Source organism: Pocillopora verrucosa, chromosome 9, assembly GCF_036669915.1.
Source record: "Pocillopora verrucosa isolate sample1 chromosome 9, ASM3666991v2, whole genome shotgun sequence".
NCBI lineage: Eukaryota > Metazoa > Cnidaria > Anthozoa > Scleractinia > Pocilloporidae > Pocillopora > Pocillopora verrucosa.
This window is the reverse complement of record NC_089320.1, coordinates 19,124,114-19,140,963: the sequence shown is the minus strand read 5'-3', so window position 1 is coordinate 19,140,963 and position 16,850 is coordinate 19,124,114. Positions and strand designations below refer to the sequence as shown.

Below are 16,850 nucleotides of genomic sequence, written 5' to 3'. Positions count from 1 at the left end.
TTATATTCGTCCTCTCGTCTCACTCAAGTCGCGTGTAATATACGTACGTCGAAGCATAATTGGTTATTCAATCCTGCACTGATTATTGTTCAAATACCTGTGTATCTGGCAAGGTGAGGAGACTAGAGAGCTTCACATCGCGTAGTTCTAAACCAGTTAACATCTACAAACTTGTCTTTCAGCATGGCAAAGGCCCTCTCTAGGTAAGCAGCTCCAGGCATCACGGTACCATCCCTGAATCAGGGCATGGTCCTTAAGAATTGGAAAACGATGAAGGTCGATCTCAGTTTCCCAGCAATATAGGCCTGAATAGGGGTCGGTCATTTTTCACCTGTCCTAGGTAAGGAGGTGCCGGCCTTTTTGAGGTCCTTTCACAACTTATAGAGGAATAATCTCTTGGGGTGAACGCTCCCTATACCAAAAGCTCTTCTCCTGCCATGGGTAGCTAATCGATCGAACAAACTTAGATGATAGAGTTCCTTGAACGCATTTCCAGTCTATAGGGAATCCTAGTGTGGTACAACGTACATACAGTTGTTTGCATAAAACTCTTATGTTGATCTGAGACAGGTACTCTTTTCCGAGGAAGTGTTTGCCACGACAATTGGCATTTCTTCGTCTTTAAGATTTTCCTGAAGAGCAATCTGTTTTGACGTAGTGGGCAAGAATAGGCTGTGTACTGATCTCAATTATCTGCCTGTAATCATCTCTCAAAGGTTCTTAGTTGCTGGATAAAACTGGACGGTGCAGCGTATATTTTGCCACCAATAATCTCTGTCGCACTTTTTACCGGAAAGAAGATCACCTTTTACAGTTTAGTACATCGGAATCTTAGATAGTTGAGGCTTAAGCTTGATACTTTTCATGGCTGCCTGGAAAGGTTTCTTTATAACTTCCATATGTGAGCTATGAAATGCTCGTTTTGTCCCAAGAACAACGCCAAAATGTACCTGGAGAATGGTTTTTCAAGTGCTCACCAAGGGCTTCAATTGATTGAGAATCACCAGACACAGTAACGCTTTTCGCATCATTGACTGCGGCGATGTTAAGTGTATTGCTCAACCTTAGTTCTGTCAGTAACGAACTGGCGTTCTCCTCAGACATTCCTAGAGCAGCCATACCACCATTATTAGGACAGCTTTCTTGTAAGGTGGAACGAATAATTACCAGTTCTACCGCCTCTTTGACTGTTATTGTCCCGGAAATGCAGGCTGCTGCAACTCTCCCAGACTGTGGCCAACGACAGCAGAAGGAAATATTCTCCAAGACATCAGTAAACGCGCTGTCGCATACTGCACAGCAAATGTTGCTGGCTGGGCGATGCAGCTTTCTGAGATTCTTGATTTTCCTTCTGGAGCTAGAAGCTCGTCTATGAGTGACCATGTTACCCCCTAAGGCTTTAACTTCATTGCTTACGGTCAGAATAGCCTCTCTGAAGACTCTCTCTGTTTCCATTAATTGTCTTCCCATTGCATACCATTGAGAACCCTGTCCACCGAACATGAAAACTATTTTGGAATCACGGGAGTCTACCTCACCATATACTACCGACTTATTCCATCCTGGGGAGTCTTCAGCATAGTCCGCTAAGTACTTGGAGGCTTCACCAGTCCGAACTAAAGGCAACTGCAAGGCGGTGGGGATATTGACTACGACGTTCATTTAAAGAGTAGCACATGTCTGCGACCAAATTTTCATCTCGGCCATCAATATGATCTCTGAGCCATTCAGAATAGTAGTGCGCCATTTTCTGAAGAGCTTCCTTCGACCGTGCGGAGAAAGTGAGAACGTGGTTTAAACGTTTGATACTTTCTTCTTGCAGGCTCCTGTGTGGGGTGACTTCTCGAAGGATAACGTGTACGTTTGATCCACCGTAACCAAATGAGTTTACCGCCCCTGTTCGTGGTTTTCCATTTTGTGTGCTCCAGGGCTCACTGGTTTGTTGAACAACAAGGCCCTTGTCTTCTAATTTAAGCTTGGGATTCAGTACATGCACATTAACAGTTGGAACTAGCCTCTTGTTCTTTATCATTAGAGCGACTTTTATCAGCCCAGCAAGACCAGAGGTTGATTCAGTATGATTTAGGTTTGATTTTACCGAGCCTACTCGTAGCTTTCGTTTTAGGTTTCCATTTCTTTTAGTGTAAGTATCAGCTATGGAGGTGACCTCAACTACATCTCCAATTGCAGTGCCAGTACCATGAGCTTCGAAGTAATCCACATCCTCTGGAGCCAGTCCTGACTGTTCTAATACCATTCTGGATAACTGCGCTTGCATCTTTGCACTCGGAGCAGTCATCGGCACAGCATTTTGCCCGTCATTATTCATACCACAAGCAATGATTTCGCAATATTGATCATCTTTATCGCTAGAAGCTGCACTCGAAAGTTTCAAAATAACTGCTGCAAAACCTTCCCCCCGTCCATAACCATCACCAGAAGCATCAAAACTTTTGCAACGCCCGTCAGGCGCTAAGAGGCCGGCGATACTCGATACCATCTGCATAGCATGGTTGAGAACAATATTCGGTGCACAAACGACAGCTATATCACAGTCTCCACTATAGAGGTTATCGCAGGCTAGTTTAAGTGCAGTTAATGATGAGGAGCACGCAGTGTCAACAGCAATACTTGGTCCTGTTAGGTTTAGGCAGAAGGATACTCTATTGGCAATAATGGATGCCGTCAAACCCGTCGACGAAACTGGTCAATCTTACTATAGTTTGATGGATCTGTTATAAGAGCCCCATATTCAAGATTCATCACACCAACGAAAACTCCAGTTTTACACCGCTGAAGGTCTTCCAGGAGCAATCCAGCATCTTCAATGGCCTCGTACACAACTTGAAGAAGTATTCTTTGCTGAGGGTCCATTCCACGAGCCTCTTGATTTGAAATACCAAAGAATTTGTTATCAAAGTTTTGTATTTCCTTCAGGTAGGAACCACTCACGGCACAAAGGCGTCCACTTACAAAGCGTTTGGGGTGATAGAGTCTAAAGAATGCTTCCGCCTCCGCTCTGTTTTGAGGGAATACATCGATCGAACTTTTTCCCTGCTCTAACAAAGTCCAAATCGATCCTTATCGCTTGCCCCAGGAAATCTGCAACCGATACCAACGATGGAAATGCCGGGGCGTTTAGAGTTTTTGTTGTTTTGCATGATCATCTAGTGAATGCAAGGATATGCCGCCTAATTTGTTACTTTGTTCAGGTAGGACATTATAGTTATTCTGATAAATCACGTTGTCCAGGAAATGGAGAAATAGAACTATGATTGGTGGTGAAATAACGAAGGCGTGCATCAGTCCTAAAAGCAAGACCACCGGGACGACTCGATGAAAAATCTCCGATAAAAAGGGATAAATAAACCCTAATGACATAGAACCAGACAACGCAATGAGGCCCGCAACTAACACAGAATACCAAACGGAGTTTAGTGCTTCAATCATGCGATCTCGCACAGTTTGTTCTGCTGAGAATACAAATGCATGGGCTACTTGAAAATTGAAGTTTAAAGAAAGAACAACTGTGACCATGAGCACGATGAATGAAATTTGGTTCAGAAAAATCTTCCAAAGAGCCATGATGGCTGCAGTTTCTAGCACGAGAGCGCAGAATGTTATGGCCAGGTAGGCGCCGATTCTGAAACTTGCACTTGAAAGCATAGAGATGATGAATGTTAAGGCGATAGAAATGCCGAGCACAAGGACTGTTTCTTTCTCTAGCCAAAAAATATCATCCAGTTCCAAAAAGGAATTTGAAAATACAATGGGATTTAGGGAGTGCACTGTCGCCAAATCTTTTCTCAGTTTCTCGAGGACTGTTCTATCTTCACGATATCGGTCATGCAACCCAATTCGTAGATGAAAACGAGATGCCAAAATGCGAGGGCTGAGCATTTGATTTTTTAAAACCAAATCGTGACGAAAATACATGTTATGGGACTCATTAAGGAAGGCTTCCAAACAGTTGTGGAAATCGAAATCTGAGCAGTTTCTATCTTTAGTCTTCGCATATTGGCGTAAGGATGTCATCCAGCATCGAGGTCTTCCTTCACTGTATGCAGCCTCTCCTAGCATTTTGCAAGTACTAATAACTTCGTTTTGTACGCTATTCTTGGAATAGTCCACTGTATCTGGAAAAACGATGGTTGTGTCAGTTTCTTTGCCAAAAAACTTTCTTTGTTCTTCTCTAAATTTCTCAAAATTGTCATTTTGGTGAAGTGAATCTGTACTTTTCGTTCTTTCGAGAGGCTGTAAGGCAGATACCACACACATTATTATAATTCCGACCAGTACGACAAGCGATAGAGCTTTACCAGCAACTGAAGTCAATTTTTTTGCCAGAACTTTCGAAATATTTTGCAGCCTTTGTGCTGATCTCTTTCGCAATTCTCCAAGATTGGGTAACGCTGACTTCGTATTACGACACCACAAACGGGACGTTTTTAGCTCTCTCATCCTCCTCTCAAAGCACATTAATAAAGTTATTGTTCCTATGAATGAAGCAGCCGAGAGAACTATAAACGCTATAACAGTCATCGAGAAGAAATTGGAAATAACGTCAAAGGAAGACTTGACTGACACTCCTAGAATAATAGCTCCACATAATGCCCAGGATGCAGAGAGAAAACCTGTCCTTGTCACACAGCTACTGACACGATGTTCAAGTGATGGTAGGCGATGTCGTTCCCACTCCCTTAAGATGAGAACTACGTCTGAAGTTGCTTTGCCAAAAAGTAGAAAGGGAATAAATAATGAAGAGGGGAATAGTGTGGTACATGTCATAGAAATGACGCCTGTTGCGCAAATTAACGGCAAGAAAACTGACGAAATCACCAGGATTATTGTTGCCAGGAAGCTCAGAGTGACAGAAGAAAGGTATGTGACAATGAAGACGAGAGTTACCACTATCAAAGCCGACACGAGCAATGGTAGGAGTTCTGGTTTGAGCATGTTTTTCAAGGCTTCTTCTCTCGTATTAGCGGTTTTGAAGGTAGTCGATACACATTTCAGGCTACTTTCTAAGGACGAGAGGACACTACCAAACCTTGTTTCAAAAATTGAGACTTCCTGGTCTTCAGCAACGTTGGTTGTCTTCCTAATAAAGTAAATGATTTTTAGAGCCTCTGCCATAGCAGTAAATGGAGCTGTCTTGGATTGAAACTTTAGATTACTGAAAATTTGACTGGAAGAAGAATTAAATGTTTGTCCGGTGGATAGGACTATGGTAGGGTCTTTCAGCTCGCGGTACAGAATTGACGAAACGTGGCTTAGATTTTCGAAGCGACCACCAGTTAGTTCGAAAGGACCACTGATAACACATTCTTGTTTAGTGATGCTTATCCCTTTTTTAGAAGGGATTCGCTTAAAACACAATTCTTTGTAGCCACTTATGTTCAGTACAGCTTGGTGCACACGTAAGGCATCGTCTAAGCAACCTTCACTTAAAATATTCTGACCGCGTCTAGGAATCATGATGACCTGCTCTTGGCGCGCATCCAGAAGAGGAAAGAGTCTTGCTGAACTATGTAGGTCTTGCCTGGATTGGCTGTTTTTGGCTATGAAACGCTCTAAAGAGTCGTGCCCGGTACGAAGTCGAATAAATCCCAGGCAACTTCCGAAAATTACTATGAGCCACACTAGGAAGATTACAGATGATCGTCGCGAGAGAAAAAGTCCGAACCTTTCTAACGCTTTCTCGTAGGAAGCGAGGATTCGATAGGAAATGATTTTTCTTCCTCTTATTAATGCTCCACAGCCCAGGCCTTGCTTGCCAAATTTCACATTACTGTTAACAAAATATAAAAATAAGCATGGTGATTCTATGATTTTCTGTTAACAGCAAAAACCCAAACCGGTTTACGCAATAGTGACAGGAAGGTGGCGGCTGTACGCAGCCTACAGTGACGTTCCATTAGCTACTAACGATGAAATAGGTGATCTCCTAACTTTTCAAATTGAAGGGGTAATTACGAACAATGATGATTTAACTCACTAAGTCACTTTCGCCGTTTTAAATCATACTTTGGCTTTGGAAGAGCTACGTGGCCATTTGCACGCCTTTCGCAATGTTTTTAATCTTCGATTCACAAATCTTTATTCCATTTTGTTTGACTCCTACCTATTTGGTAGTTGTTTGCTCTTAAATACCATCAAAAGACAAATTAAAAAATGTTAGATAAACCATTGAGATCATTTTGTAAGTTTTCTGAGAAGAAGTTCGATCTCTTTTTCGGAGCTGCTCTGAGTCACTCTGTTGCTAATTGTTTGATTCAGTGACAAACAGTTCATGACTGACGGTGCTTCAATGCTGAAAAATATCGCGCCATGAATAGAAACAAAACATGGCTATCAAGATAATAGGGAAAAAGTTTAATTGTATGATGGAATTACAGCAGTTTCGTGTCTGGTTTGCAACCAGTCTTTTCTGATGAAAAAAATAAAGTGAAAATGATTAACAAACCAGCTTTCATTTCCTTTACTTTTATATGAACAAAAATTGGTATTTTTCTTAAAGATTTAGGACCATTTTGTCATAAATAATCGTCCCAATCTGTATAATTATGGGCTCGCCTTAATAAGGTTAACTGTTGACCTGGTCCTATTGTTTAGCTCAGCGAGAGTATTGCGACTAACGTTAAGCTCATGTTTCAAATGACAACGTCTTTAGTTATTTCTCTCTACAATATGGACATCCTTGATATCATTTAAACTAGATTCCTTCAAATTTTACATTGCCATTTGATTGACTTAGACTAGATTCCTCAGCAACCTTTATGCGTCACTAGTAAAACCTTTTTGTTTGCCGGCTTAGTAGTCAGTTGTTGTTGATCCTTTAATTATTGAACTTTGAAAAGCTTGTTTTGATTTGCTGGGATTTAAATGACTTTCTTGGGCACGTCATATTGTTTTGTTGGGTTAAACATCGAGCTCGGTAAAAAAAAAAAAAGCATTTCAGACAGTACAAGCAAAATTAAGCGCTTCAGGCTCGAATATAGAACGCCTGCGAATCAACACGAAGAAAAGGATATGAGAAATAGTTTATTAAATACAGCTATTCACCGCTTGCAAGCTGGTTTTTCAACGCATGAACTGACATGAATAAAAAGCATTACATAAGAACAATAAGTAACTTAAAGCTGTCAAAAGAGTGCAAACACAGTCAAAGCTATCGCAGGGAATGACTTAAAAAACGCCGAGTCAAACTTTGTTAAAAGTAGTGCTTTATAAGTAAAAGATCAACGACCTAGATTCTTCCGTAAGACTCACCAATATTATCTACCTATCAGGAAGTCTTCATATCTAGTTTTGTCAGTCAAAAAAAAAAAAAAAACCCTGACATAAGATAACATATTGTGTGAAGGAAACGTAAAACTTTGTTTTAACGTCTCTTAGGACAGAGGGTGACATAATACGACTCTCTTTGTGGAGGTCCCGTGTTGTTTATTTTATTGACATTGCGTTTTCTAGTTAAATCAGTCCAGATCCGGCAATCTCGCATCAATAATATCACAAATATAGGCGAACGTTCCCTTACAACAATTCTCTTCTCTAAAACGGCTTTAGGAATTGTCACCTTATTCTCGAAAGGGACACCAACTATTTGAATGCGTTCATATAGAAACGGAGCAACGCGTTATCATTATGATAATTTTTTAAAGAGCTTTGCAAAGTTTGTCGACTGTTTTCGTAATGATTTTGCGGTAGCTTTTGTTGCGCAAATTCAGAAACTTGATAAAGAAACTCGAGTGTCTCTCGATCACCCCTCTACATTTAAAGATGGCTCTGTTTTGAAAAAGTAAGAGTCATATCTGTACTTACCCATATCTAGAAGCGTTTTCGCCGTTCTCTTGCTCCGAAATAGCATCCATGTCTAAGGTATAAGATCCAATACGATGATCGTTTTCCCTTTTAGCTCATCAGCCTGCCAGATGATAGGAATGTCAGAGCATCACGCAATTGGCTTACATATATAATGTGCGATGTCGCTCAACGATTCTATAACAACAGCGAAAATCATTATGGTGTATCAGTAATAAAACCACTAAGTAAATGGTCGTTTTCTGTTACGTCATTCAGTTAAAGGACAAGTGCTTACGTTTCTGCCCTCACGTGAAGACTCTAAGTTGCATTCGAAGTTTTCTCGACAAACTTCTATTAATTAATAACTTTTGTAATGATTACAATGAAATCTTTCTGGGAATTCGAGACAAAGGGCATCTGACATTGGAGTAGCCTTACCAGGAATGCCACATGTTCACGTACGAAATACCGAGGAAGAAAGTGCACTATTCCAAACTGGTTTTGAAAGGATCGGTAGAAATTCCAGTCACGTTTCAAGAAAAGTTAATTTCAAATATCCTTTGAATTTACAGAACGTCCTTCAGTTCTGTGTGGGATGGAAGATTCCTTGCGTCAGAGCGGAATCGGCGCATAGACAACACAAATAGCACTCGAAGACCAAATTAGATTCTCTGGCCCTCTGATATCATTAAGATTCATTGATGTTAGGACTCTTCCAAAGACCGATGGTAACAGATGGAAAATTCACTGTTTTGCTAAAATGCGTCCAAAAAAACTGCCTGAAAAAATTTTTTCCTCAAAGAAAAGCGACATGTATGCATGACTGCTTTTTCTCTATAAGATAGACATCAAGACCTCTATAAACATTGCATAAAGAGATTAATTCCTGATCGTTGTATTGTTTGGTTGAAAAAAACCGCAAAGAATTGACACTGGTTGGGTCGAACAGGAACAGTAAAAAGATGCGGAAAGTTATACAACTCATTCAACAAATGCGAACAATTTCAGTTTCGGAGGCGTTATTGAGAACAATGCCCCTTCCTCTGAAACTTATAGGAACTTGTTTTTAAATATTTTTAATGATTGCAGATATGTGATCTCTGACGGTAACAGTCAGACTATTTCAAGAGAAATATCGTAATTTGTCATAAATTGAGTTTCTATAACAACTTTCGTTCTATTTGAAAACATACCGTTAGAACTGACCATTCTAGAAAATTGGACGGAAGACCGTCATCACCTGAGGAGAAGACTATTTTTGGAGATTGGACGTATATGCCAACCCTGACTGCGTGCGTAAACTTTCTTAGTATGGTCTACAGCATTGAGATAAACGTAGATTTTGATATTGGAATTCTCTCCGTGGTTTTTAAGTACGCGAGTGAAGTAGACTGTTAATAGTGAATGTACGTCACCTTCTTTCGAGTCTTTACCCTCAGCGAGTTCAAACAACGAAACATTTTTACTTTGGTACATTAAATTAATGGATATAGATGAATAAATTTAGTAAAGGCAGACACTGATCGGAACTTCAAAAAATTACTACTATAATTTCAAGATTAAAGAACCCTGAGTATAGTCACGTTAACCTTCAGCACATTTGATGATTTATGTTCATGCGCAGAACGTGTAAACTCGTGCAAATCCTTTCTTTACCATACTAATTCTCAGCTGATTAAGTTTCTTTTCTATCACACTACCATCAGCGGCAGACTGTAACTTTATTTCAGGATTAATTTCAGCGTAAGGGTAATTTTACAGGCCAGAGATTGTAATTATCGCAATCTATCAGTTTACAGTCAAAACTGAATCGCTCGTCTGCTATCAAGGTGAATGATGTCTTCAACCCTTTCACTCCCACGATCTATTTAGTAATTCTCCTTTCTGTCTGCCACATAACTTTTGTAATGTTAGTTCGGAGAATGTATGATCGGATCAACTTATAATTCCCCTAATTGATATTTTTCTTCATTTTCATAAGTTCTCTCCTCGATATTATATTGAAATTGTAAGGGAAAATTTGTCTTAATCATTCATAGGAGTTAAAGGGTTAATCTTCTGCATCAATGCTCGTTTCTTTTAAACGGTTTTGCGGATTCTAATGAAAAGTGTCTATGACACGAAACTTTTTTGCGTATTTATTTAGCTTATTTTGAAGAAAAATTTCAAAAAAATTAAAAATCGATTTTAAAAGTAAACTAAGCTAAAGTAACCTAAAGAGTAACTTAAGCTTGAAGCTTAATGTAACCTAAGTTAAGTACAACACGCGTGCTAAATGGGGACAATTTCTGGCTGCCAAATTATACTTAGTATTCCCTATTTTTGGGGCAGATTTGATGATGAGATTTTCCTCGGTGTCGGCATGCGTTTTCTAAATTAAGAGTCAAGCGATTTTCGATCAATGAAACCACTTATATTGGACGCAACTGTCGAATACTTTGCTATTCCGTGCTAAAGACATTCGCCAGACCATGTAAACAAAGCATTATGGCCGCTTCTGCTCAAACGAAGCGAATTATCGCGAGGTAATTGTTTTATAGTGACAGGCTTGGCAACCCTCTACCTTTTGTCTATCATGGAGTCTAAGGAATGTTTGAATTTGCTGAAGGAAGTTTGAGAAAGAAAAAAAGAAAAACAAGGTTGGAAATGGAATCCTGTCAAACATCGGTCCTACCTTTCAACTGGTTTATCCTTCGTCTTAGACGCAGTCACAACTTTGCAAAAAGATATCTTTGAACATAATCAACTTTTCTGTTCCGTTGTGACGAGATTTACTCGGTACTCTGATACATAGATTTGGGTCAAGGTTCTTTATAAGTTTATATTCCTAAGTTTGAGTCCGCCACTTCCTGTTTTCATAGAAAAGAAGAAAAATCTCCCGTAAATTCAACAAACGTAGGTCAGATTACTGTAGTTGAAGACCTAAACAAATACTCCTGTCAATCATGCTTTGCTGATAACATTTGCGTCTTGTGGACCCAATTCGATAGAGGCAACAACTGAGCAAAATTAAAAGCACTTATAATTAGGCCACCCACTTATTATTTGCCGGAGGAATCCCAGTTATTTCAGAATTTCTGAGCTGGCCTTCAGACTTGATTCAGAACACGGAAATTGTTTTACTGAATTGCTTGCGTCAAATACTTTTCGGTTTCCTTTGAGCGTCATACGACATTGAAATTCAACTTCCTTTATTCTAAGTGTCTACAAAAAGGAATAATTTCTTTATTGGAATTGTGTTGAAAAGTTACGTCATGGTAACGCCTAGGCTAAATCTTTCAGGCCTGTCTTCTTCCTCCCTTCTTAGCCACTCTCATTCCTTACTTTCTAAGCGTCAGAAGCTTCATTATCAGGTTTCTCTATTTTTAAGGTCATCAAAGCTGAAATATCTGCATAAAATTTTCGATTACAAAAAGAATCATTATCTGTCAGAGGCAGACTGTTTTTTTGGTGAGGGAGGTTCAAAAAGGTCACCAGCACTCGATTTACCGCTTTACAGCCTCGAAAGCGGTTAAAATGCAAGCGTTAGGGGGTCGATAATATTGAGTATTGTCGAGGTAAACGTTTTTAAAATTATTGATGGCCTATCCTGAACAAATTGTTTCACTTTTGTACAGCATTGTAAAATCCATACATTTCAAACGTCCATCTCTCTTCTCTTAACTGGCTGGCACTGCTTTAAAGTCACAAATAAACCGTTTTCATGGTGGAATATAAAGATGATTGGTGGTCTATATACACTTATAGGAAAAAATCAATAATTGGCGAACTTTACGTTAGTAAGGAAGCCTTTCTTTAGATCAAAATACCAATGAAACCAATTACATTGGACGGAACGGCGAGTTATGGGTTTTGAACACTTTTGCAATTTCAGGGTTCGTTGCTGCCATCCCTCCATTAAAGCATTCACAAAATGTTTGCTTCGTCGCAAGAAACATTTACATACCTTTACGCATATGTGATGAGTTAGAAGAATGACCTATTAACACATTAAGACTAACCTCGAAATTCTCCGAAGCTAATCTTTTCAGACATTCTCATGTAACTTGACAATGGCGATGTTGTACAATGCGCGCAAGCTTCCACCTCATGCAAGATTATTCAAAGTGTACTTTTCTGTTTAAAATAATTTGTGACGAGATTTACTAGGTACTCTGAGATATGGATTTGAGTCAAGGTTCTTTATAAGTTTCTATTCTTACCTTTGAGTCCACTACCTCCTGTTTTCATAGAAAAGAAGGAATTCAACAAACGTAGGCCAGAGTACCGTTACCGAAGACCTAAACAAATTTTCCTGAAATTGAAGTCAGTTATGCTTTCCTGATAACATTTGCGTCTTGTAGAACCATTTTAAACAAATAAATTTCATTTCTGATGCAGCCAGGTGCATATTCGGTCCGCGCGAATTTTAATTTAAAGCACAACGCTGTGTTTTTGCCTTTATTTTAACATGACCCACCTTTTAGTCTATCTTTGTTTGTCGTTTAACAAAGTGCCGGCGTACAAATAATATCACCCAAGGAATCTTTTAGAACAAAAAGAATGAACATGGGCAACGAGGGATGGAAAATAAATTCAGAAATACAAATACCCCTAGGCTACGTCTAATTTTATTCATAATAAAGTTCGGATATAACACGTACTGTCTTTGGTTGAAAGAGCGTGCTCTGTGAGAGTATAGAGCATAGAACTGAGCTAAAGCTATCACACCATCTGCCAAATTGTACTATGTCCGACCTTTTCCGGGACTTCTTTCTAGCTTTTCTTTCGTTAATTGAAAGTGAAATTTCGGAACAAGCGAGCAAAGGTTTGCAAAAATGCCAGGCGCAGTAATTTAGGTTACTGTAACGTGAGCAGAGACAAAAATCCTCAAAGATAAAACAAAATAGACAGTCCGAGTTTTAGCGGTTTTCACGCTCAGTTAGACTGCAAGTTTATGTACGGTAATAAAAATCAAACACAGCTAACACTTGTATAGTATATAAAGTTTCATTTTCAAAAACGAAACAGGAATGATGAAAAATATAACCTGGCATAACTGTTAAAATTCATACTAATCATGACGGTGTCAGAGCGACTGCGATCATGCTGAGGTCTATCTAAAATAAGAGCTTGTTCTGATTACCTTTCTGATGCACTTTTTTGTTCTTGCCACATTTTGACGTCCTCTGTGATCTATTACTGAACAGACGCACGGCAACTTGGAATCTATTTGTTAAATATCAACTTTGATGGTTTTTGAATTTTGATGGTTTGACATTTTTGACAGCTTTAGTCTTGTACAGCCAATCAGATTATTTGAACCATTCTAACAGGGATTCTGATTGGCTTATTGTAGTGTGCTTTATGAGAGTATAGAGCATGCTGACGACACTGTTGTTCGCTTATGAAATAAAATTTGTCTTGTTTAACGGATTCTTTATTGTAAAACAAATAGAGAAGCCTTGACTGTGCTCTGTTCTATTGTAAAGCACTTAGGAAGCGGCTCGAGCACTCAAAAAGTAGGGAGAAACGCTCGGCTACGTCTCGTGTTTCCCCCTACACTTCTTTCGTGCTCTAGCCGCTTCCTAAGTGCTTCACAACAAACCAGAGCACAGTCAAGGCTTGGTGTAGGCTTCTCTATTTGTTAACTCAGGGATCGAATATTTTCAAAGTCCGGACAAAAAGCTGTTTGCCGATTTGTCTCAAGGAAAATAGAACAAAACGAATGAACATGGGCAACGAGGAATGGAAAATAAATTCAGAACTACAAATACCCCTAGGCTACGTCTAATTTTCATCATGTACTTCACAACCCGATAATTGCAGGACTCATTGGGAACACTTAAACGGTTCGAGTGGATTGAAATTACACGTTGCAGAAATTTTTTTTCAAAGGAAGCGGTGTCAACTACATTCCAGTTACTTTAATGTGGAATATTGCAGCTTAATTCCATCTTTATATTTTTTTTACGGTCTACTTAGGCTGCACACCTTTGGTATGTATAACAATAGCAATATTGTGAGGAGTGATTAGATTCTGATTGATGTTGTTCGGCTTAATAGCTGAAAACCAAAAGTGTATCCTTAATGTCTATAACCTTCGATAGAGGTAACAACTGAGCAAAACGCACTTATAATAAGGCCACCCACTTATTATTTGCCGGGGGAATCCGAGTTATTTCAGAATTTCTGGCCTTGCCTCCAGACTTGATTTAGACCACGGAAATTGTCTAAGTGGATTGATAAATTCCTTATTGGATTTGTCTTGAAAAGTTACGTTATGGTAATACCTAGGCTAAATCTTTCAGGTCTGTCTTCTTCCTCCCTACTTAGCCACTCTCATTCCTTATTTTCTAAGCGTCAGAAGCTTCATCACCATGCAGGTTTCTCTGTTTTATAGGTCATCAAAGCTCAAATGTTTGCTTAAAAATTTTTGATTACAAAAGGAATCATTACCTGTCAGAGGCAGATTTTTTTTTTGATAAGGGAGGTACATAAAGGTCAACAGCACTCGGCTTACCGCTTTAAAGCCTTGAACGCGGTTAAAAATGTAAGCGTTACGGGGTCGATAATATATTTGGAAATGATACACAGAAAGAACGTGTTGAAAAGGATAAAGAAGGTTCAGGTATTGTATAGGTAATCATTTTAAAAATTATTGATGGCCTATCCTCGCAAACCTAGAGGTAGTAAATTGCCCCGAGAGCAAAATTGAACGGTGATTTTGGTTCCATATGAAAGTTTGCTTGACGGGTTCCGTTAGCCGTGTATTAAACGAAAGCGTGGAAACGAAACCGCGCGCACCTCTCTAGTTTTCCTTTAGCCCAATTACTTGCCCTGAGTCTTTAACGATCGTCATAGTTGCATGCTATGGGAAAGGAATCTTTTCTCACTCAGTACTTTCATTGAGTAATTTAATGAGGTAATTGTTCTCACAGGAATGTTCATCGCTAACAGATCCTTTGTGGCAGTTTCTAACCAATTTTCGTTTTCATTAACATTCAATCTTTTTTTTCCCGAAATTTATAGCATCCGTCGTTCTCTCCAAAGCAAAGAAATTTCATGAAGAGTTTTTGCAATTGGATCTTAGGGAGATCTTAAATCTGCCCCACGTGAACTTTGGATAAAAATATACTCGATATGGCCTTTTGTCGCGAAAGCCCCTCTGGTTGCGCGATGAAAATGTGTAAGGAAGGCATAATTTCAGCAAGAATCGGTGACTGTATTCTTGGAAAATGCTTGAAAAAGTCGAAATAAACAAATTAGTGCACTTTTGTACCGCATTGTAAAATCCATACATTTACTCGTCCATCTCTCTTCTTTTTGTTTGGCTAGTACAGCTGTAAAGTCACGGTGGAATGTAAAGACGTGAAATGAGATGATTGGTGGTCTATATACACTTAGAAAAAAAAATGACTGGGGAACTTGACGTTTAATAAGGAAACTTTTCCTTGGATCAAGATATCAATGAAACCAATTATATTGGAAGCAACGGCACAAGACATCCGTTAAACCATGTTAACGAAGTGTTATGGCCGCTTCTGCTCAAACGAAGCGAATTAGGCTTGGCACTCTCTCTCTTTTCAGTTTGTCATGGAATAAAAGGAATGTTTGCTGAGGTAAATTTGGAAAAAAAAAAGGCCTGTCAAACATAGGTCGTTTTTGGTTTATCCTTCGTCTTAGAGGCAGTAACAACTTTGCAAGAAGGTATCTTTGAACATAATCAACGTTAACGTGAAGTCATGAGTAATTTTTCATAGCATACACTCAATTTGTGGGATTTTTCTCCCTCTCTGCTTTTTCGCTCGTCTGCCCTGACTTAGAGGCTGATGCAGAATAATCTTCTCTATAAGGAATTACGGACTGTGTTTGCTACAAGTAATTACGGTAGATATGTATTTTTCTCACTTCACTTACATTGATAGGCATGGGTCTCCAGTTGTAGCCTTTGAAAACTTTTGCAATTTCAGGGTTTGTTGCGGCCATCCCTTGATCAAGGTATGGAACAACTTTTGATTTACAAAATGCTTGCTTCATCACAAGAAACATTTATATACATGTACACATATGTGATGAGTCAGAAGAATGACCTGTTCCCTAAATTTTCCGCATAATGGCGTTTACTTCGTCGTCATTGAGAATTGTGCATCTCGGTCACCTTTCCTTAAACGCATCAATAGGATGAACACATCGAGACTAACCTGGAAATTCTCGACAGCTAATCTTTTCGGACATTCTCTTGTAACTTGACAACGGCGATGTATTACATTCACGCAAGCTTCCACCCCACGCGAGATCATTCAACGTGTACTTTTCCGTTCAAATAATTTGTGACGAGATTTACTCGTTTCTCTGTGTTATAGATTTGAGTCAAAGTTCTTAGTTGCTCTACTACTTCCTTGGAGTCTACGACTTCCTGAGGAGAAGGAAATTCCACTTCAAATTCAACAGACGTAGGTCAAAGTACGGTAATTGAAGACATAACCAAATATTCTTAGAATTGCCGTCAATCACGCTTTCCTGATGACATTTGCGTCTTGCAGGTCCAATTCGAACACATGAATTTCATTTCCGTTGCAGCCACGTTCATCTCAAAAAACAAAAATTCAGTCCGTGCGAATTTTAATTTAAAGCACAACACTGTGTGTTTGATTTTATTCTTAGCGAGACCCATCTTTTAAGTCTATCGTCGTTCGTAGTTTAAAAATAATGTAAAAACCAATTCGGGTGGAAGAAAAATGTCAAAAAATTAAAAATCGATTTTCTCGAGCCCTGAAGTGCACTTATGGTTTCGTAAAAGTGTTCCGTAGACCGGCCACGAGTTAGTGAGTGATGATATATAAAGGAATCCGTAAAAATTCTAATTCTCTCGTACTAAGCTAAGTGCAGCGGAGGTTCCCTTTGGTCAGTTCTCTAAAGTTTCGTTGCTGTAGAGTAATTCCCTTAGCAGACCAAAAGCTAGCTTTTGACAGCAGCATCGACAGAATCAGCTGATCACGAGGCACGCTGATTTTTTTGCCGAGAAGTCATCGGGCAGTTTTACTTGAAGTCGAATACTTTGC

At 39.2% G+C, this 16,850-nt stretch overlaps 1 protein-coding gene across 1 annotated transcript; it reads right to left on the bottom strand.

The window, feature by feature from the left end:
- Nucleotides 1-82: 82 nt before the first annotated feature.
- LOC136283528 (uncharacterized) lies at nt 83-16,183 on the bottom strand. Its single transcript, XM_066172508.1, is given in 18 exon segments — nt 83-157; nt 159-230; nt 232-327; nt 329-384; nt 387-516; nt 518-592; nt 594-650; nt 652-716; nt 719-935; nt 937-1,220; nt 1,223-1,391; nt 1,393-1,605; nt 1,607-2,700; nt 2,703-3,074; nt 3,077-3,149; nt 3,151-5,791; nt 7,825-7,927; nt 15,990-16,183. Coding segments are annotated over 17 exon segments (5,739 nt in total). The 5' UTR covers nt 7,875-7,927; nt 15,990-16,183.
- Nucleotides 16,184-16,850: the final 667 nt, after the last annotated feature.